A 20570-nucleotide genomic window follows, 5' to 3' on the forward strand; every position below is an offset into this window, starting at 1 on the left:
CGGAAAAAAAATGTGTAAGCGTACACCGTTCCTTACAAGCGTACAGAGCTTCCAAAACTCGCAGAAATCTCTGCATGCTGAAGTACATCAAAGGGATTTTTCCCTTTTCGGATAATATTTCCTTTGCTGACATGTATTTAGTATTGTGGTTGGATGACTCATAAAGATAGCTTCACGGCGTCCCAACGCAGTTGAAGCAGAACACATGCCAACAAACATTATTGTCAGCCTCAAAATAAAAACAAAACGTTCAGCTAAGGGTCAATCAATCAAGAGCGCTTTGAAGAAAATTCCATTTAGATATTACAAATCATAACAGAATGAATTTAAACCAGCTGACTTTCTGTGAGGAGGACGTCCATGTACAATAAAAATTAGGCCGGTTTTTCAGTGTCCAACTTTTCTATTTTCTTACACTTGGACGCAGTCACTGGTGATGGATGCCAGTTTTTTAAATTGTGTTTTTGTAGCTCATTTTATAAAGATCTGAAGTAATCGAAAACAGATCAACAGAGGGAACTCGAAGTAAAAACTTCATCATGAAAGGAGAGTTGTAAAATCCACTTAATATTGACAGATGTGTAATGACTTTCTCATGCTCACGTTTCATTTAGGTTTGTCATTCATATATATGCATGCATACACATATATATATCTCGATAAATGCATGCACACACACACACGACAACACTGAGAAATAGTTCACAAGATACCTACAAAAATACTCTCTCATCACAGCGATCTTTATTCATTATCCACTGGGTTTGTTTAAAATCTGACAGCATTTTAGCTCTGAATATCAAGTGTTTTAGGGTGCAATAAAAGATGTGTAATGTATGAAGAGAATTGTTATTTTTTCAATTGTGGCGTTGTTTAGTCAACTGGCCATAGCATAAAAAAAGCTAAAAACCCAGCTGAACAATTTTGCCATTGTTAAATTGGAACCCTATGGGAGAGTCAAACTTTACATATATTTCATTTTAGCTTGCGTTTGTATGTTTTATTTTTAAAGATGCTCCAAATAAGTTTAATATTCTTCCTAAAGAAAAGAAACTCCCCTCTCTAAAACAGCTAGCCAAAAATCAAGACTGCTCGCTGTGACTGCCAAACACAGGGCATTCTTTGATGTACTTCCTATCATGTTTAATAAGGCCAAGCAGTTGCTTCTGATTCTGAGGCAAAAGGTTTGTTTAGAGCTGAGATCATGTATTTATACGATGCGTTGTCTAGGTTTTCTGGATCTGTTTGTGAGTAGAAAGTAAAACGCAGTGTAATTTCTTTGCACTTTTTTCACTTTCGGAGCTCCTCTAGCTAGTGACGCCGCAGGCAGTGGCGCAAAGCTCACTCCGCTAGCAGGGGCGCTCCGCGTGCAGCGGCCAGGTGCACACGTGTCCCGCGACTCTCGCAAGCGGTTTTGCATTCAAAACGCCGCTGCTTTCGTTTCAAGCGAGGCTCTCTCCTTTGCGCCTTCCTCCAGCACGCGCGTCTCCAGCAGAGCGGAAGACGGCGAGTGCTGGCCTCCTTCGGATCGGGCTGTTTAAAAATGCGCAGGGTGCTGGGTGCAGCGTGACGTGCACGCGCGGGGCGCAGAGCTGTACGCGCTCCCACGAGCACCGGCTCGAACGCGCTTGCTACGACGGCCTCAGCTCCGGGCAACCCAAGTTAAACCCATCTTAACTACGCACTCCAGCACTTGTGTTACCCGAGTGGACGCGTTCCCTAAAGCCCTACTACTGTCTCTGCGTTCAAAGGCGACAGCACTGCTGACGGTCACAGTCCGACTTTTCACTAAAAGCATTTTCTTTTTCTTGCGCTGAGTAAATTGAAACATACTTTACCTGTACTGAACTACCGTTAAGTTCTGCTCCCCACAGTGCCTTGCACATCGGATGTACCTCATCCAGCTCGACTTGCTGGGTTCTCCACCATCGATAAAGTGCTGCAGTGTCCCATCTTGGTCATATATCTGGGGAAGAGGGCACAAGGTCAAGTAGTTAGAACAAATCATCAGCAATCATTTTCGCCGCTTTGCTGGTGTCTCTCTGTGCCTTTTCCAGGAATTTATTGCCATGAGATCTGCCATTGCGTACTGATGCTCTTACAAATCTAAATGGAACAACAGCGAAGTATTTTGGGGGATGCAAGTTTATCGTGTTTCTCTTATCAAGCCAATCTTTTTTATATTAAACATATTTGTGGCGTCTCAAAGATGTGATCATGTTTCCCAAAGAATATTTAACCTATTTTGACAGGCTGGCCTTAAATAATGAACTGCCAGATAAACAAGAAAATCTGGATGTAAAGCCTGCATTGAAACAGCCCGAACATCTGAGCTAGGGGCAGGAATAATCCCTAAACGAGTATCCCTCTTTCACATCTCAGCCGCAGCAAGAGCTTGTACGTCGGCGGTCTCATACGGCGCATACTAAGCATTAGAGATTCATAGCTGTAGGATTCTTAGTACCAAAACAAATGGGACTGGAAGGAAAAAGAGCAGTTCAAGACTCCTTTAGAAGCTCCCTTGAGAAGTATAATTTTCTGAAGTAGTGAATGAGAAATCAGTCCCGAGAGAATCATAGTTTTCTTAAATATGACATCCCTGCTAAAGACATGAGAGCCAGCTAGGGTAATTAAAAAGAAAAAATAGTATCGTATCTCTATTCTGCACTGGGCCCGCCCTCTGAAGCCAAAGAATAAAATTGCCCTGGAGGCTCTGAAATGTTCAGTTACATATTTCATGCGCGTCTGCCCTTCTCAGGTCTGACTGCATTAAAAATGGTATCTATGAAGTACTTCTGCTAGTAAAAGCTCATGGTCTCACAGGCTCTTTACCAGTTTTGCAGTTATGTTGTTAAACTTCTGAGCTGTATCTGAACAATTAGGTGCTTATCTAAAGCAAACCTGACCTTCAAGTCTTTTATTGCTTCACAGATCCCTTCTGCTTTAATAATCCTGCCTGAAAATGTTTTCCCTTTTGAAATTGTACGAGCCTAACTTGATCTGCCCTCTTGAAAGTGCTAATTCCATTAACTGAAGAGGAAACGCATTTATTACATTGAACTGAGCAGCTGAAAAACAAGCATATTAACACTTTTGCAATTCTATTTCAATATCAAGAGACTTACCTTAGAACACCATCTCGGAAAATTATGTTCATATATATTCAACATTTCTGAATGTACTGAAAAGGTGTTTCCTACGATGCACACAAAAACATGTGCACGGCTCAGAATCTGCCCCACGAGAGTCTCAAGTTTAGGAGCTGACCTTGCTTTTGCTCTTGACCACGAGGGATTGGGAGTACTCAGGGGCAACAGATGCATAGCTAAGGCAGAAAAGACAGGGAAATGAAATGTCTGAAGAGATCGCTGCCGTCGATTCCTGAGTGCTTGTGACAATCACGGGTGCAACCTTGCCTGATGCTCCTGGGCTGGAGAGGCACCTACCCCAGCACGCCCTGGCAGGTAAAAGGAAGTCGGGGAAAAAAGAAGAGGAATCCTCAGAGGCAAATAAATACCCCAGTACTGAGGGATTGTTTCATTTTTCATATACGGTATCTTGTTGCTAACCAGCAAGGACCTCTTCTTATGTAAATAAGTCAGCGTGTTCTGAATACACGAGCAAAACATGCTAAACTGAACAAAAATCTGTAACGCAAAAGGAATACAGGAAATTAGCCCACAGAAAGGGAGGAAAGGAAAAATTTATGATTAACAGTGTTTGGCTGGGACCGTTTTAGCAAAATGTGTCCAAACAGTTTCAGCACACTGTTTATTATTTATTCATTTATATAGAGCTTACTAACATGACTACATGGCTTAACATGAGGCAAAACCAATTCCCGTAAATGAAGAGCTGATAACTTCCTAATCCCCAAACGCTGTGAAATAGGAAGGAGAAAGAGGAAGGCGACCACCATAAATGGTACTGACAGCCAAATCCCGACACACAAGGACCTATTTAGCACTTTCTGAGTATGAGCAGCCACAAACTGACATGAGAAGTGAAAATCTGCCACGAAAATGCAGAATCTGGGCTCTCTCTAGCTTTGGCCTGGAGTAGGAACGACTGCTCTACCAGCGTCACTGGACCTAGAGCAGGGTTGAGAATATCATTTTGTCTTCTCTTTCTGTTTGGTGTCAGTGGTTTAGCTTGCTGTCAGTCTCCATATTATCCCATACTGTAGCAGCAATTTCTGCAGAAGCGGACAGGAACACCAAGGCAGGGAACAGCTCATAATTCTGCTTTCTGCAACTGGGAGACATTATCACCTTCTCTATCACACTGAATCAATGGCAGCAGCAGTAAGAAAGGGACACAGGATGTTCCACACACTGCTGAGTAGCTCTCCATCTACATATCTTGCAGATCTAAATATTTTCAATTTATTCACTCCTGCAACTACTCTTGCATCGGTGACATTGTGCTGCCTTTCCTAAGAGGATATTACTGGCATTGCACACAAAGCCACAAAGGCAGAGTCCATCCCATGGCACTCTCCGCCCTGCCCTTACAGGAACGCAAACCCAGCAGCAATGAAGCAGAGACCGTAACGTTAGAAGGGAAAGAGCAACACTACCTTGTATCTGATTACTTGTTAAATCACATAACCCCAAGTAAGATCTGGAAAAACCTAACTGATAGGGTTATTATTATTCATATTACCACAGTGCACCAGGTCTTAGTTACTATACATTTGTCTAAATCTGGCAGCCACTATATATTTGCCTAAAGAAACAATCACGAGGGAGCAAACCATGACCTGCCGTAAGAAAGTAAACCTGTAGCACAAGCTGTGAACCCAGACATCATAGCAAACTGCACAGATTCACATATGCACTGACACCTGTATTACACATGTGTATGTACTTAAACACTCACAGGCAAATCACACATGTAGCTGCTATTTAAAAACCTATTGCAGAATTCTGTGATAAACTGAATTTCCTGAAAATCTTTGACTACCTTGTGAAATCCACTACATCCACTTTTAACAAATTGCAGGACCCTCATGACAAAATAAAATATCATTTCCCCAACTCCATATGTAGTATGTATGTATTCTTTGCTGTATCTCACAAGTGTCCTTCATCTAAGTGGTGAAAACAGAATTAGTTACTGTTTCTTTTTACTTTGATTGTATCTGGCTGGGAGTGTCATCTAAGCTGCTTACTGTATCTTTTCCCTCTTCTGACCCCAAATATTTGTTAACTATTGTTTTTGCTGAGTTTTATTTTTTCTTTTCCTTTTTTTTTTTTTTGATTATGCTTTAAATGTTTCCAAGTTTTAAGATTTGCTGTTTGATGACTGTTTCAGCTTTAAGTAGTACACCGGCCTACAGGTGAGAGACCAGAATCTGACAGAAGATGATGGCATTCACCTTCTCGCTAGACATGGCTTTTGTTCCTCCTTAATAATTCCCGTGTGATTAATTGATTTATTAATAGGTTGTGAACTACTATTAGTAGGTTACTGATATTTTACAGGTCAAGAGACTCGGAATGTGAAACACTATTCTTCCACAATTTTCCTCCTTTGATTTCAGAATACAACAGAAACAGCTTCATTTTCCAAGAAAGCCCGTCCAAAGTGTAACCAGCACAACATAATCCAAGTCTTCGCATCTCCATTTTTTGATTCCTCTCCTCACAAACGCCAGCTGATTCAGCATTCGAGACACAGATACAGAGGTGTATGAGGTGTAAGATGGAATTTCTTACCGGGTGCCACTGCCGTTCCTCAGGAAATCGGTGGGAGCTCCAGCTGGGCAGTACGGGAAACACCACTTGGAAGCCAGTGTACTGCGACTGGTCCGGCTCACCTTGCAACGGCACGCACGTATAAACCCGGTGCGAACAACTGGATTTATTATTTATTGGATTGATTATTGATAATTAGTTGGAGGCTGCAGATACTGAAACTTATGATGCTGATGGTAGCAATACATAACGGCAACAATAATAATATCATTTCTAAAGCAGGCAGCATCGCGCATAAGCGATACTCTAAAATCTATGAACAATTATTACTTAATAAAATAAACAGCCCTTGCCAGAACTTCTGTCACACTGGCAACATACCTAGGAAGGACTGTGTAAGATTTAAGTAATATAAAACATAGGGCAGACCATTAAAGAGCCTTCTGAGAACTCTGAATCATTTCAATACTGACACAGTTTTCTTTGCTCTTGCCTGACTTGGATAGATGAGGGGAAAATGTAATTCTCATGCTAAAGATTATCGTGTGAGCTGCTGGCATTGGTGCCACAGGAATTCAGAAAGTTAGAAAGGAGCAAGAACATACTAGCACAGCCACAGAGAAAGCCAAGCTGTGAAGCAATTAAAAACATCTTCACAGAAGAGCCAGGGAGAGGAGAACTGGTTCGTTCATTGGAGCTCTTTCCTCTCTGTCTGTTGTTTTCCTTTGTTCTCTTTCCACGGCCTGGTGAAGGGTTGTGTCTTTTGAAATTCTGCCTGCATTTTATTTTTCCATTTAGTCAAATAAAAAAGGTATTAGTGTACAACTTACTTGACCTCTTGTTTTCCTTGCAGCAGAAGGAAAAAAGTCTTGCCCTCAAAGTGGATTTTTATTTCTAGAGAAAATTTGGACTGTTGCACATTCGTACTATTAAAATCATTTTTACGTTTCAAGACATCAAAAGAGATGTGAAGAAAACCACAACACACGCAAGAACTGTTTCTTACCATTAGTAGGGTATCTTACTTTTTGCTGTTCATTGCTATTCTCAATGACATCACATGAATAAGGTCACGGGGTTTTCAAAAGTACTCAGCATTAGCCGCCTTCTCCCACAAGGATTTTATCCTTAATTTCAATGGGAAGAGTCAGGATAGTACTGAGTACTTTTGGTGATCCTACAAACCTTTCACGAATCATGAGTCACGCAGTTAAAATCCGTGGCTGTACTCTAAACGCCACCGGAAAGATGGAGAAGTAGGTTGTGATTAAACAGACTGACATGTCACATGTGGTAGCATCCACACCAATTACACTCTCTCTGTATCAGTGTACGAACCTACAGGCTGCAGCAACACCGAACACTGTCTGTCTTTGCTGGCCTGGCCATCAAAACTGGGAAAACTTTACCTTGTGCAGCATGGCATTGCAGGGGTGCATAACCGCCCTTTTTTAGGAGGTGCGCAATTCTGGAAGACTGCGTTGGGGGGCTGGATCTCTGCAGCCTGTGCTCTCCATAGCAGAGACAGCGTCCCTGCTCGTGTCCCCTTGCCGGGGCCCGCAGGGCTGCAGGCAACTGCACCCACCAGCGTTCTTGCTGACGCTCTGAGACACGCGCAAGAAAAGGCACAGCAAAACTCAGTGCTTTGACTTGCCTAGGATAGGGGTCGTTGAGCAAAATGCCCACGGGCTCTAGGGTTTATTAAGGCATGTACACATTATTTGTTTGTTAGCGTTTCTAGTCATGTCACACTGAGAGCAAATCAGGCCGTATGCATGACTTGCTAACTTCGCTGCTAGGCTGGATTCAGTGTAGTACATTGGTGCCCTGCTCCCTTGGAAATCAGCACGTTGTCAAAGGATCTCTTATCCGGAAAGTTGGAAAAGTTCATAGGGAGATGCTGCAGGGACTGAAAGAGAAGAGACAACTGACACTATGCCCTGAACAGATTACATTTAAGGAGAACAGTTTAGGCTGAAAATTAAACTACACGTGGGTTCATGTTTAATGCTAACAACTGTTTAAAAAATGAATGCTTTTGGGTTTTAAACATTTTAACTGTTAGGAGCTGGGCATCTGATATAGAGGAGGAGAGCTTTTCTCAGTATGCTTCTTTTCACTGATACCCACTGAATGAGAAACCTGTGTAGAAATAATTATGCATTTAGCCACCACATCTTTCTTCTTTCATTCACTAATTTGGTGACCAAATCAGTCCATTTAGCAAATATTTAGGAATGTCTCCTTCTCCTCCTAGTCTGCCTATGCAAGAGAAGACATGAAACAATGAAAGCCAGAAGCAAACTCCAAAACATGGAAAATTCCCCTAATATAGCTTAACTAAAAAGAAACACTGATGTTGATAGATACTAATAAAGTTATTATATAATCACATCCTTTATAAAGGAATGCTTTGTCAATGGCATACTGTATTTTATATTACCTATACAATAAACAAGCAAATTATTCTTAGCCAGTATAAAGAAATGCCTGTTCATCACATTGTAATAACGCTAACTCCAATGCATAATATTATTATTGAATCTGTAATATTTAACTACAAACATAAAACTGGTATGAAAAAATAGCAGTACACATGTCAACAACATCATTTTACTCTAAGCCGTACCAGTTGGACCAGTTCCCTATTCCTCTATACAGACATTATTTCAGAAAAACATTAGTTGTAAATGCTTCTCATATATCCAACTGTTGCTTGGTAAGATTAATTGGTTTGTTTTTCCTTTTAAAATATGCCTTCAGAGTATTTATGGACAGAAATCAGAATAAAAAATATACACTGATACTGTGGATAATATCTAAGTTTGTTGGCTTATGATGAAATAAGAACAATATATTTGTTTTTATTATTATGTAGACAGTGAAAGCTAGTTACTATAGACTGTATTCATATGTGAAATAAATCCAAGACAATAACTACTTACTTACTTTGAAGTGCTTCAGTTTTGTAAATAATTGGATAATTATTTTGTTTTATTTAGAAAATGTAACAGTTTATTTAAACAACAATTTTTGCTTCTGCAATTTTTCTATTACATGCAAAATGTCATTTTTTTAATATTCTATACCTTAACATAAAGATTTCTAAATGTTTTTGCTACACTGAAACACCCCGAGCTGCTCCATACTAGCAACAGAAGAGCGATTTGAAAGAAGTGAGCTGGGAGGAAACATCAGGAGGCCTGACTGGATAAAGTCACACTGAAATGTCCTCCAGCATTTGTTGGCAATACTCCCCCTCAGATGCAACACCTCTGTGAAAACACACAGAAACCTATCCTGACAGCCAATGATCTTTAACTGCTCACACTATTCAAAGCAATTTTCTACAATTAGCCATATCTGATATGGACTGTACATCTTGCAATATCTGCTTAATGTTTCTTCTCTTTAATCTAGCAGGCATCATCTAGCAAATTTTTAAAAAAGAGAATACTTGCCAACTAATATTAAAAGCTATTTAGATTTAATGTTTCTCAAAGGATTATAGCATATGAAACTATAAACATTGTTTTGAACTGTCTGTGCTAGGTGAAAGGCTTCATGTCTCACTTGGAGCCCGGTCCAGCAAACACTTGCACACATGTTGCAGTCCCATTGATCTCAACGGGACTACTCGTGTGTGAAACCAAGCATCTGTGCGAGGGGTAGGAGGACCGGGGCCTTATTCCAGCGAGTGTCACGAGAGCAGTGCCCGGCTGATTACGCAAACTTCATTACGCTACTTTTTAAAGTCAAGTCTCAACGGTTTGTTTTGACGCTAACCCGCGGAGGTCTGGGATCGAGGAGAATTACACGCAAGCCAGCGTTACTCAACAGCAGGGCAAAAAGGGGAAGATACAAGGCAGAAAAAACACACGTGAAGCTGGAAAGAGATACACACACCCAAACCGGTCTGTTAGGGACGAGCGCCCCGGGGTACCCGGTGGCACAACACGGCCTCCTCAGTGTGTGATTTTGCGCTCCCTTGTCAGTTCCCGTGATATGACGGGAGAAGCAGTGGTACTCTGGGCACGGGTTCCTCCAAACCGGCGAGGTTTTGGCTTGGGATTGGTATTTCCACACTGCTTGCTGCACCACATCCCCACGCAGCCTTGAGAGCAGCAGGGACACGGAGAGGCAACAGACTGTTCTCTGCAATCTCATTTCTACGGGACATGGAGCACAAAAAGTACTGCCAATCTAGGCATCCAGAGAGGCCGGGAAAAGAAAAAAAGACTAAAACCAAAAAGATAGCTTAGAAAGAGGGAAGCAAATAATCAAAGCTGAAACAACCAGAAGACTCTCACACCAGCTGGCTGGTAGAAGCAGATCCCAACACACATACCAGGAAAGGAGTTTCAAAAAGCCTGTAAGGGTCTGATGCTGAAAACCCTCCCTTGTTGGGGAAGCCCCGCTGAACTTATTCAGTAACGCACTTCCTAAGAGGACACCTGGAGCCAGAGGATCGACATTTATGCTGATATTTGTTGCCTCCGTGCCTCTGAAAACGCAAGCAGTGCCTTTGCTAAGTAACAACAGGCCTTTGGCCGGTATCTTGGTGCTTCTCAAAACCCTAAGACATGTCAAAGTGAAAATTAAAAAAAAGTTTGTGTCATCCTTTTTCATTCTTTTACAGGCAACCGAGTGCTCACCTCCAGAAGGGGGCCCTGCCATTCAGATGAGATGTTCTTTCAGCCTTTTTCCACATAGTCGATAACGCCCATCCAGCTGGGCGAAGAATTAAAACGGCAAAATGTCTAACCACAAGCATAATATGACAGAGGACAGCACTCCCAAGCAGCATGTACAAAAACAAGTTTTAGCAGCTCTCATCACTCACCATCAAGCTAGGCAATGCAGCTGAAGCATTGAGGTGAGTGGGTACCTAGCTCCCAAGTTGACTCACTCAGTGACCTTAGAGAAATCACTCAGGACGAAAAGACAATCATAAATGGAAATTTCTAAATTGCCTTGACTCTAGTATGTAAGAAGGAAGAAAGCTGGAGAGAGAGGAAGATCTGTTCTTGAATGTTACTCGGGGCTTTCTTTACTACTGACAAAGAGGAGGCTGACAGCACGAGGAGAAAATACCTTTTGAGCCATCACTCCCATAATTTCTGTTGAGCATGTTTTCAAAACATGGTCAGACTGTGTTTTCATAGCTTTGCGCACGTATCTGTGTCTATGGGCAAGTCAGCATTTCCTAGCAGGGAGTACATTTTAGACTTACAAATCCCAGCCTTGACGCATAGTGATCCTTTAAGACATAGCAGAAGCAAGGCACATAGAGTATAGTGCATGGCTACCATGCAGAATCTGTGGAGCTTGCTAGAGGAAGGATTCTGCTTGTTTTCACTTTGCAATATGTGGAGTTTTTCATTCTTTTCTTTACCTTTAGGATTTTTTAGCGCTACAACAGTATATCCCCATAGGCTTTCTAAGGACCAGATTTAGAAAGGTACTTAGCTTCTCAAGCACAGAGCTCCTAGGGACACTCTCAATCTTACAGTAGAACTGGCAAAAGTCCTCTAGCAAGTTAGACTTAAAACCGCCACTGAAGTCAATGGGACTCAAGTTCCTACTTGGACTCTTTGGAAAACTGCCTACGTGCCTGTCTGCTTTTTAGGCATGTAAATGCTGCTCTAATTTGCTCGAACTACCTAAGCAAGATTTCTTACCTTGGGACTGGAAATTCTTCCTCTTGCTTCACGTGTACTGTGAGAGGCTACGGTTTCATTTGAAATCAGGGGCAATTCATGGCACCATGGAGTAGCTGAGGTAGAAGGGGACCCCTGGAGCTCCTCTAGTCCAACCCTCCTGCTCAAAGCAGGGTCAGCTACAGCAGCTTGCCAAGGACCTTGTGCAGTCGGGTTTTGAGCATCTCCAGGGATGACAAGTGAGGGCTGAGACCACGAAGAGGGCTGAATGTAAAAAGACTGTGACTGGGCATGAATAAAAGGAAAAGCAAACATCTCCCTGTGAAAAAGGGTCACAGAGCCCAGAGCCATTACTGTTCACAGTCTCCTCATAACCACAGATTCAATGAATTGGCCCTAAGACTACTCCGCAGAAGAGGCAGAGGATGAAGTATTTACAAGGAAATTGTGTGCATAAACTGGACTGACAGCATAAATGGATTTGAAGTAGAACAGTCCAGAAAGAAAATGATGCAGGGCAACTACACAGATATTTTTGAAAGTTAAAAACAAGAGTAATGTCAGTACTTTACATCAGCAGAGCTACAGAAATGCTGAATGACAACCATTCAGTATCTCTTTGCTTCACTGCAGACTGAAAGTGAGTTTTTTACTTCAGGATCCTACTCTGCCCAAATCAAATATTGTCACTTCCAATAAGATAACAGCCACCATCAGCAAGAGCAGGAAGCCCAGAAATCCCCAAAGCAATTAAATTTCATTTTCAAATAAATAGATTTCACAGGTTATTCCCACTGAAAGGAGTCACTAGCTCCACACAGAACTAGACTGGGTGAAAGGAGTGGAATTTTCCTTTACAGTCCGTACGTGTCCATACACAGACAGGGCAGCACGTCTCTCTTTGCTGCACGTGTTCATTCTGTATTAGGAGCATCTGACCTAACACGATGATCTGCAGGGCCTGCAAGATATGCCGGATCGAAAACTCATTTTAATCAGTGAAAAGAACACAGAAACATTCACTGCAGTGATTTCTGGGTCAGGACATAATCCATGAAACAGGCAGGTTGATGTGAGAGCCAACTTGTTGCTCTGTAATTTGTTGTCCCTCTATTCTGAAGTGTGAAGGTCTAGCCATGGGGAACATAAGCTTTAGCAGCGATCCCCCAATCTGTTTTGACCTCCAGCTTAAATGCATTCAAATCCTGCAGTTTCAAGAATTCAAAAAGGGGAATCTTGCAAGACAGTGAAGACTGCCACCACCTTCACTTGGACACTCCTGACGCAGGCTTCGTGGGCATTCTAAGAAAAAAAGGAACTAAAACTGAAAAAAATCCTAACTCAGGAATGAGTTACTTGTAAAAGAAAAACTAAAAACTAAATTCTTCTATAAAAGCCCTTACACAGGTAACATCACTTTCAAGCAACGTCAAGAACCTTCTTTTCTCCGGATAAAAGCATCGCTGCCTAGTGTAATGGTTGTGACCCGTGGCTAAGCGTTTGGTAGTGGACTAGGGTGCAGAGTTAACTTCAGCCGTCTAAACTTAAGTTTAAGTTAACCGCTATTTTTGATGCCCCTGCATATGCTACTGCACCTCCAGCTACTGCTCCAGAAGGTAGGCAGCTCTCTCTAAGTCCCGTGCCTTACCTGTCAGTCCTGTCTGGATATCTCAGGTAACTTTGTGGGTGCTAAAACAGTGTTAAACACCTCTGTTTAGATACTGGCATTGCTCCTCAGACATCTAGGTTCAGGTCCTGCTCTGAAATAGGTTTGTCATGTGACTTAATCCAAGTGTTTAAACTCTGTATCTTCATCCCTCAGCTGTAGAAAACAAGGGTTTTGATACTCTCTTTGTGAATCCTTTGTTTATCTTCACTCTGAGACTGTAAGTAAATACAAGTAGGGACTGTCTTTCCACTACGCAGGGCATACATCTCAGCGGAGCACTGAGCTAGGGAGTCTCTCCTGCACTAGTAAATAATTCTTTCAGTCCTTTTTAAATCTCTCATTTCTGAGAGAACCAGTAAGACTGGCCATAAATGCGGGGTTTCAAGACAAATGACACATTTGAGAACCCGTACTTAGCTCCTTTGTGTGAGTTTTCAATAATGAGGCGCACTGTTATTTTTAGTTTGGAATATTTTGGAATGTCTGGAATGCCAAGTTCCCCAGATGATGATTAAAAGGTCAAGTAATAAAGTATATGATAAACTATGCCTGAGATTCCTCATAAAACAAATGAGTAATGGCTGTACAAACTGTCTTGCCATGTTTTAATACTGAAAAATGCCTGCACTGTATTATTTCTTCAAATTTGTTAGATTATAGAATTCTTAGAAAACCAGCATGGTGATGTTTAGTTTGCAACTGCTTCAGGGCTGAAGTCAGAGGCAAAAAGCGGATGAAAAGAATGCATTAATGAGTAACGCTGGTATTTCTAGCGGGCACATGTTGGAGAATGAGAAATGATTTTTTTCTTGCCAGAGCGCAGGTCTGGTATTGGTAAGGATCATGTTAAGTTTCTTTGGAAGCGAACTCGTTCCTGTGAGGATTATAACGGTAGATTACAGCATGGTCTGAGCCACACTCACAGGAGCCCTCCAGAGCTGTTAAGCATTTGGCATATCTCGCTTATCTCTAAGGGTGGCAGGGGCCATCAATACAAAGTGGGCCATCAATCAGTCCGGGGTCTTCTTCAGACATGGCCTGTCAGCTGATCAGAGGAAGACTTTAAGGAATCAGCTTTCCATTATCAGGGTTTGGTCTGTGATCAGAACAAGCCACTGAACCTTTTACTTTCCACTTGGCAAAAACATACACACTGGAAAAAAGTCCTGACAGTTCATTCATTTTGCTCCATCACTGGAGCCAGATGATGTTTGACTGGGGAGACCCACCCTCTTTGATGTTGTGCTCTTTTGAGAGTGCCCTGCTGTGAAAAAAATTTTCTCCTTCCAAATTAAAGAGAAATATTTCTGCATCCAGCTGTTAAATGTGACGTTTGCCATTTTTCAGTGTGTTGGCTGTGTGCCACCTCACAGGCTGCGTTTCAAGCCTATCTTTTTCCCTTCCCCTTCTCAGCAACAATATCCACAATGTGTTAGTGTCTCCAACTTCTACATAACATCAACACCAAAAGGGAAAATACAAGTAATACTTCATTGCTCCAAACTACTGCAGCAATATTTACACATTTCTTCTGAATTTTTTAAATTAAAACCAGCAATCATTTTATTACATGAAATGAAGTATAAAACCTATAAATATAACCTACCTATGAAATGTCGACTTCAGTTTCATTCTGATTACAGTAGGCAAACCATGAAGCAAAGCCTCTGTAGGATACATTTACCAATTAAATGAGTGTGTATGTTATTAAGATTCGCTTCATGTGTACTGAGTCCACATCAAAAAAATGGCATCTGTTCAGCGGCCCTAGCTCTGTTTAAATTAAGACAAACTTCTCATGAAAGCTTGAATAAACATTTAGGTTTAAGTAATCAAGAAAACCTGTATCTTCTCATATTTATTAAGTGTAATTTTTAGAGTTATAAAAACCGCTGTCACGAATTGTGTATACTGTAAATAAAGGGTGGACACATCATTACAGTGTTTTTCCTATCTATTGAGGTGGATGAAACACAACAGGTTCCAACTTCTCTTCAGCTCAAGCTTTCTCTCATCCATTTTCACAACGCGTTCATGTGACGAGTACATTGTGAAAATTAAAACCTGACCCAGAGCCTCTATCGGTGAGGAAGGAAGGATCTGTTTTGGAAAATTACCTGGACAGTAACAGAAATGAAGCATTTTCCCTTTTAGGTGTTCACACTCCAGCTTCATGCCAAAAAAAATAATGGGCCAAAAAAGATTTGATCTAAAAATAAACTGTAATGCTGTAGCCTGCTCTTCATTAGCACTACATATAATTCATGAACTCAGTCTTCATAGTTGTAGAATTATACAGATTTATGAATAAATATAAATTAACACCTCAAAGAAGAGTACAACACAGTAAGATACCCTGCACCAACATGGAGCCGAGCTACATGCTACAGGGGTTCGATCGGTTCTCCGCAGCTACGCGGTACCTAACCAGGTCAGTACTGGGACGGGAGACCTCCGAGCAACGCTGAGAGGCTGACGGAAACAGTGCTGGCGATGCAGTAGGAGGCACTTTTCCTTGTGCCTGGACTGAGTCACTCATTGCCGCTCCTAAAATTACACACAACATATATGTGTGCTCTGTAAATGACTATACCTGGATCTATGTGGTATGTTCTTCCATGACTGTATATTATCTTGTAACAAGAATATAATTTATGCCATCACGGTTCTTCTCTGTCCTTAGTTCTAATTAAATTAAGAAACCTTCTTCTTACCACCAGTTCCAGCTTCCTCTTCTATATCTAAGCAAAGCTATCCAAAACTCTCCTTACTTGTCTCTACTCTCCCGTCAGCCATGTCTCAACATGCTCTTTTTTTCTGCCCCTCTTTTCATCAAGACAGCAGAAAAACACCTGGGAACACCTCACTAGCGTGAGAACCGAGGGCTGACCACAAAGGTTTGCGCTGTTCCTATTTTCTCTGCTCCATTCTGCAATTTTCCTTTTCAGTTCTGCATCTTCAACACCATCCAGCTTCCCTTCCTCCTTCTAGTCTTTCTCAACATCACTCTCTGTGCCAAAGTAATTTTAGGCAAAAAGGCATTTCTTTTGTCTCAATCAGTTATAGGTGAAAATACTTGGACTGCTTATGCCAGCTAGCACAGAGACAGCAAGCAAACTTCAGAAGTAGCAGAGGAATTTGAGCAGCAATTGTACTCACCTTAAATACTGCTTTTTGCACGAAGGAACTCAGAGTAGCTTAATGAATTAAAAAACAGTAAAACCAGTGATTACAATCTACACTAACAATTTTAGCAATGAAACGATGCATGCAAAACCAGTTTTATTTTTCCCAAGGTCTAAATTTTGAAAAAAAAGCAAAACAAACCATCTCCTAATTATTCTCCCATCATTCTCAAAGTTTAACACAATGGGGAAATTAATCACTGGTTAGCAGATTTGCACGCCAAATGGTCTTACGGGCTATAGCCAAAACCTCACAATGTCCGTAAAACAAGAACATTAACAAAAGGTTTTGAAGCAAGCTTTTTTGGAAAATCTTCGTTTGGACAATTTCAAGACCTTACAAACTGTAATCAAATGTTTCATTATAAGTTTATCAAAGCTTCAAAATGAAAGTAGTTCTGACCTGAAAAATGAACTTTCTGCTGAGAAAATGTCAGAACAGCATGTTTAGATGATTTTGAACCATTTTCCCCCAAATTTTGTTCATCAGAAGCTACCCTGAAACCGACATTTTTCTGCAGTTTTAGTTTCTCTGCATTCCCTGGAAAAATAGGTTTTCTTGGAAAACTCCAACAGCTTGTAACTAGTTATCTGCTGCACACCAGGCTATCACAGGCATACATAGTAATGGTCATGGTACCTAAGAGCTTGCAATCTAAAAGACACAGATAAGGCTAAACGAATTGGGAGATCTGAAAAATGTGATGAAAATGTAACCTTTCCCCACCCGCACTCTGTCTCTTTCTCCCTCACGCACCATCACAAAATGCCTCTGCTTAAATACAATGAGATTAACAGGGAACACGAGCTCATAGTTTTCCAAAGCTGAACCGAGATTGCTCCGCTTTCCCTCTGCCAGAAGAGAGAAGCCTTGGGCTTCCCAGCGGAGCACAGCGCTCTTCCAACTCCCTCCCCTTCGAGGAGAAAACAAAGCCGGACTCGCCATGGGGACCGGCTAAAATCTAAGCCCTTTCTGGGCCAACCCCCCTCCCCTGCCCGCCAGCCCCTGGGGAAGGTAACTGCAAGTCACATGCACACATTAGCCTAAACACGGCAGGGCGAAGGGAAAGAGAAGGCACGCTGGAGAAAGGGCTGCAGAGGCCAAGCCAACGTGGCAAATACGACAGCAAATTTGTGCATTTTACGTAAGGGGCTCATCACAAATGAACAGGCTCCTGGTAACAGCAAGCGAATCAGTCCTCCCCCAGCTCCTTTTTTACGCCTCACGGACTGCGCACGGACTCTGGACGGTGCTGACTTTCGTAACTGGCTCCATCACGGCACTTGCAAGAGGGGAGCATATTAGAAATAACGATCTGTGGGCCGACTCCTAGCCATTTACTCCGATAAACTGTTTGCAAGGAATTTGATGAAGCTGTAGTAAAAATCAGTCTATCCACAGAAAGAAGCCCTTCTGGTTCTCAAATAGCAGATTTATGATTTCATACAAACATGAATGTCCTAGAGCTCACCCTTTTTAATAAGGACTCTTTTAAAAGACATAAAATATTTGTCCTAATGAAGTAATGGTTTCCTAAGGTTTTACTTCTTTTCTGTACTGCCTACAGTTTTATGTCTTTGTTGAAATGTGTCACTTCTTAAATTATGATGTTTTCCTAAGTCTACTATATTCTTTTTCTAACCCACACTAAGAAAGCACAATTGTCAGACATTATGTTTTGAGGGCGAACTGACCTCCAACATATTGTGGATAACATAAATTTCATATTTTATAGTTATTTTGAAAACATTCCTAAACTCAAACCCCTTGGTTGCTTAGTATCTTGAACTCGCTCCACCTAACAACAGTAAACTAAAGAGCCCCACATCTTCAGCCAAAAATCAAAGTAAAAGGTGAGAGGAGACGATGAAAAAGTCCTTTAGCATTAGGGAGTCACTGATATTACAGAGTCACGGCCAACTTCAGATAAGACACTGTGCTGAGCCTACAACAGCTGCTGCAGTCCCAGGACTGTCATCCTAGCCTGTGCAAATGTGTCTAAAAACCCTCCAAGAAACCGGGAGTATGGGAAGAGCGAGACGGGAGAGGTTAATGCACTATGATTTTAGCCTCTGCTGACTCATCCTGTCAAAAATACTAAGGATCATCCAACAGAATACAACAGTATTTCACCATGGCAGATCTTGCTTCTTTTTCCTCAAAGACTTTTCACTCTCCAGCGGAGAGCAGAGAAGGATGTGAGTTACTCCAGGCTTCAAAGGAAAGACATTTATTTTGTCCAGATAAGTAAATTGTCTAGTAATCCCATGTGGCATCTGGATAGGAAATATATTATACTTACTAGAAAATTGAGCAAATCCTTGGACTCAAGGATGAATAAACAAACTGCCTGAGAGGAAGAGACACTTACCAGAAGCTTAATAATGAGATACATTCAGAAGCATTCCATAATTTAAAAGCTAGTTTTTCAGGGAGCAGAACTAAGGAAGCCTCTTTTTTCTACAGATTTGTGTCCTTTGTCCCCAAACTTTCACTGCTGCAAGAATCTCTATATCTATTTCAGCATATAACACCGATATCCAAATATTTTTCACTTCTTAGGTACTCAACACTGTGACTAATGTCACTGCAAGTTCAGTTCAAGGAAGAGCAAAAACGTACCATGGAGGCTCTCACTGTGAAAGCAGGAGGAATGGTGTCCTAGGATATCTGGCCTTGTAACGGATTAGCAGAGAAGAGGAACGGTAATGAAAATAGAGGCTCACAGAAAACCAGTAACTTCTGCTCAACAGTCAGGTACAGATGGGTCAGTGACATTTGCTGATCCCCATTAATACCTACCTGCATCTACAGTGCTCTTCTCCACAGCATCCCCAAAGCACACAACTACTTTCAGAAGTCACATCACGGAAACTGAAGTGACAACAAGGTCAGGTTGCCCAATTTGAAATACCGAAATCTGCTGAAGCGCTGGATAGAAAAAAATCACAGAGTACATTTTGCGCCAGCTCAACAAACCTCACGCGCTGGATCGATGGCTCATGCAATAGGCCCAGATGCAGTTGCTGCTTTTCTAAATCTCTGGAAGTTGAAGCTGCCGGGTGTTTGGAAAAGCATCAGTTGCCATGACAATACATAAGACAGCGTGCCCCGTATGCTTTTCGTATTTGACTTGACTATATATACAGGATATCCTGTATTATACAGAATGTCTGGCAGTCCTGAAAGAAGAAAATGACATTTCCTGTTGTCATTTGCTTTTTGCTACTTTTTCCACATTTCAGATTCAGATTTAACCTCACCTGAAATACCCACTACATCAAACTTCTAAGCGAAAAATGAGAGCGGGATTACTGTCTTTACAGAACTATAGTTAAATCAGTTAAATCAGTTCTAATCACTACAGGCAAATCAGTACACGTTTGTACTGATTTACAAACCAGTACAATTTAAAAAACGCAGTTAAATTGTAGCTACAGTTCATAATCGCCAAATTTCAAATGCTATTTTTGTGACTTTTTTCTCAATCTAAAACGTGAATTCACTAAAAATGTTCAAAATCAACAAACAGGTTTTAAAAAACCCCTTGGCTTCTAATAAAGTATTTAACGTTGTGAATAGGGTCTGAGTCAGACCCCAAGTTGTAATGATGTGAGCAGCTCTTCCTACAGAAAACTGGAGGCCAGGACTGCAAGCAGTGTCAGAGGACACTACCCTCCCCAGGGCAGGCAGGGAGTGTGCTCCTGTCCGCTTGGTAGGGTGCAAGTCCTCCAAAAGTCAGCACAAGGGGAACCACGCAGCAAGCAGAGAGCTGGCCCTTTTTTAAATAATTGTGGTGTTGGGAGAGAAAGGGTAGGAAAACCTTTCCTCACTTACAACGAATGATTGTAGCACTTTTCACCTGTAATATTATAAAAGCTGCATATTGTAATTCCCATTTTACACCTAAGGTAAACCATGACATTAACACTGCAACTCGGCCTAAATGCTCTGTCAACTTTAATGGCACATATTCATAAAAGGTGCATATAAACGAGGAAAAAATCCAAACCTCATCACATACATCATTCACTTATTACATACAGTCAATCCTGAGAGTTGTATTGATTTAATATCTTCGAGAGTAGAAATGAACAGGACTCGAAAGATCCATCATGATGCAATTATCCAAAGTTTTTCTTTTAAAATGCATCTATATTTGGTCCCTGACAAAATAATTTTAACCATAAATTTGCAAATGTCTCAATTATAAAACTGCACAGATCTGAGCTATAACAGTCAAAGCTCAACTGTTTTATAAATACATTTAAAATATGGTATTAATATAAAAATCCTATATCATACGACCAAAAGAATTTAATATAACTTGCTATGGCAATGACCAGATCATTCTTC

General features: G+C 41.3%; 1 protein-coding gene across 2 annotated transcripts in view; it reads right to left on the bottom strand.

Moving 5' to 3' along the window:
- PRDM6 (PR/SET domain 6) overlaps positions 1-20570 on the bottom strand; it is a 79349-nt gene that overhangs the window by 26441 nt on the left and 32338 nt on the right. For both annotated transcript variants that reach the window (XM_064501685.1, XM_064501684.1), the window contains exon 4: positions 1839-1966. In XM_064501685.1, coding sequence (XP_064357755.1) covers positions 1839-1966 — 128 coding nt within the window. The remainder of the gene's footprint in view (positions 1-1838; positions 1967-20570) is intronic.

The sequence above is a fragment of the Dromaius novaehollandiae genome, chromosome Z, assembly GCF_036370855.1.
Source record: "Dromaius novaehollandiae isolate bDroNov1 chromosome Z, bDroNov1.hap1, whole genome shotgun sequence".
Lineage (NCBI taxonomy): Eukaryota > Metazoa > Chordata > Aves > Casuariiformes > Dromaiidae > Dromaius > Dromaius novaehollandiae.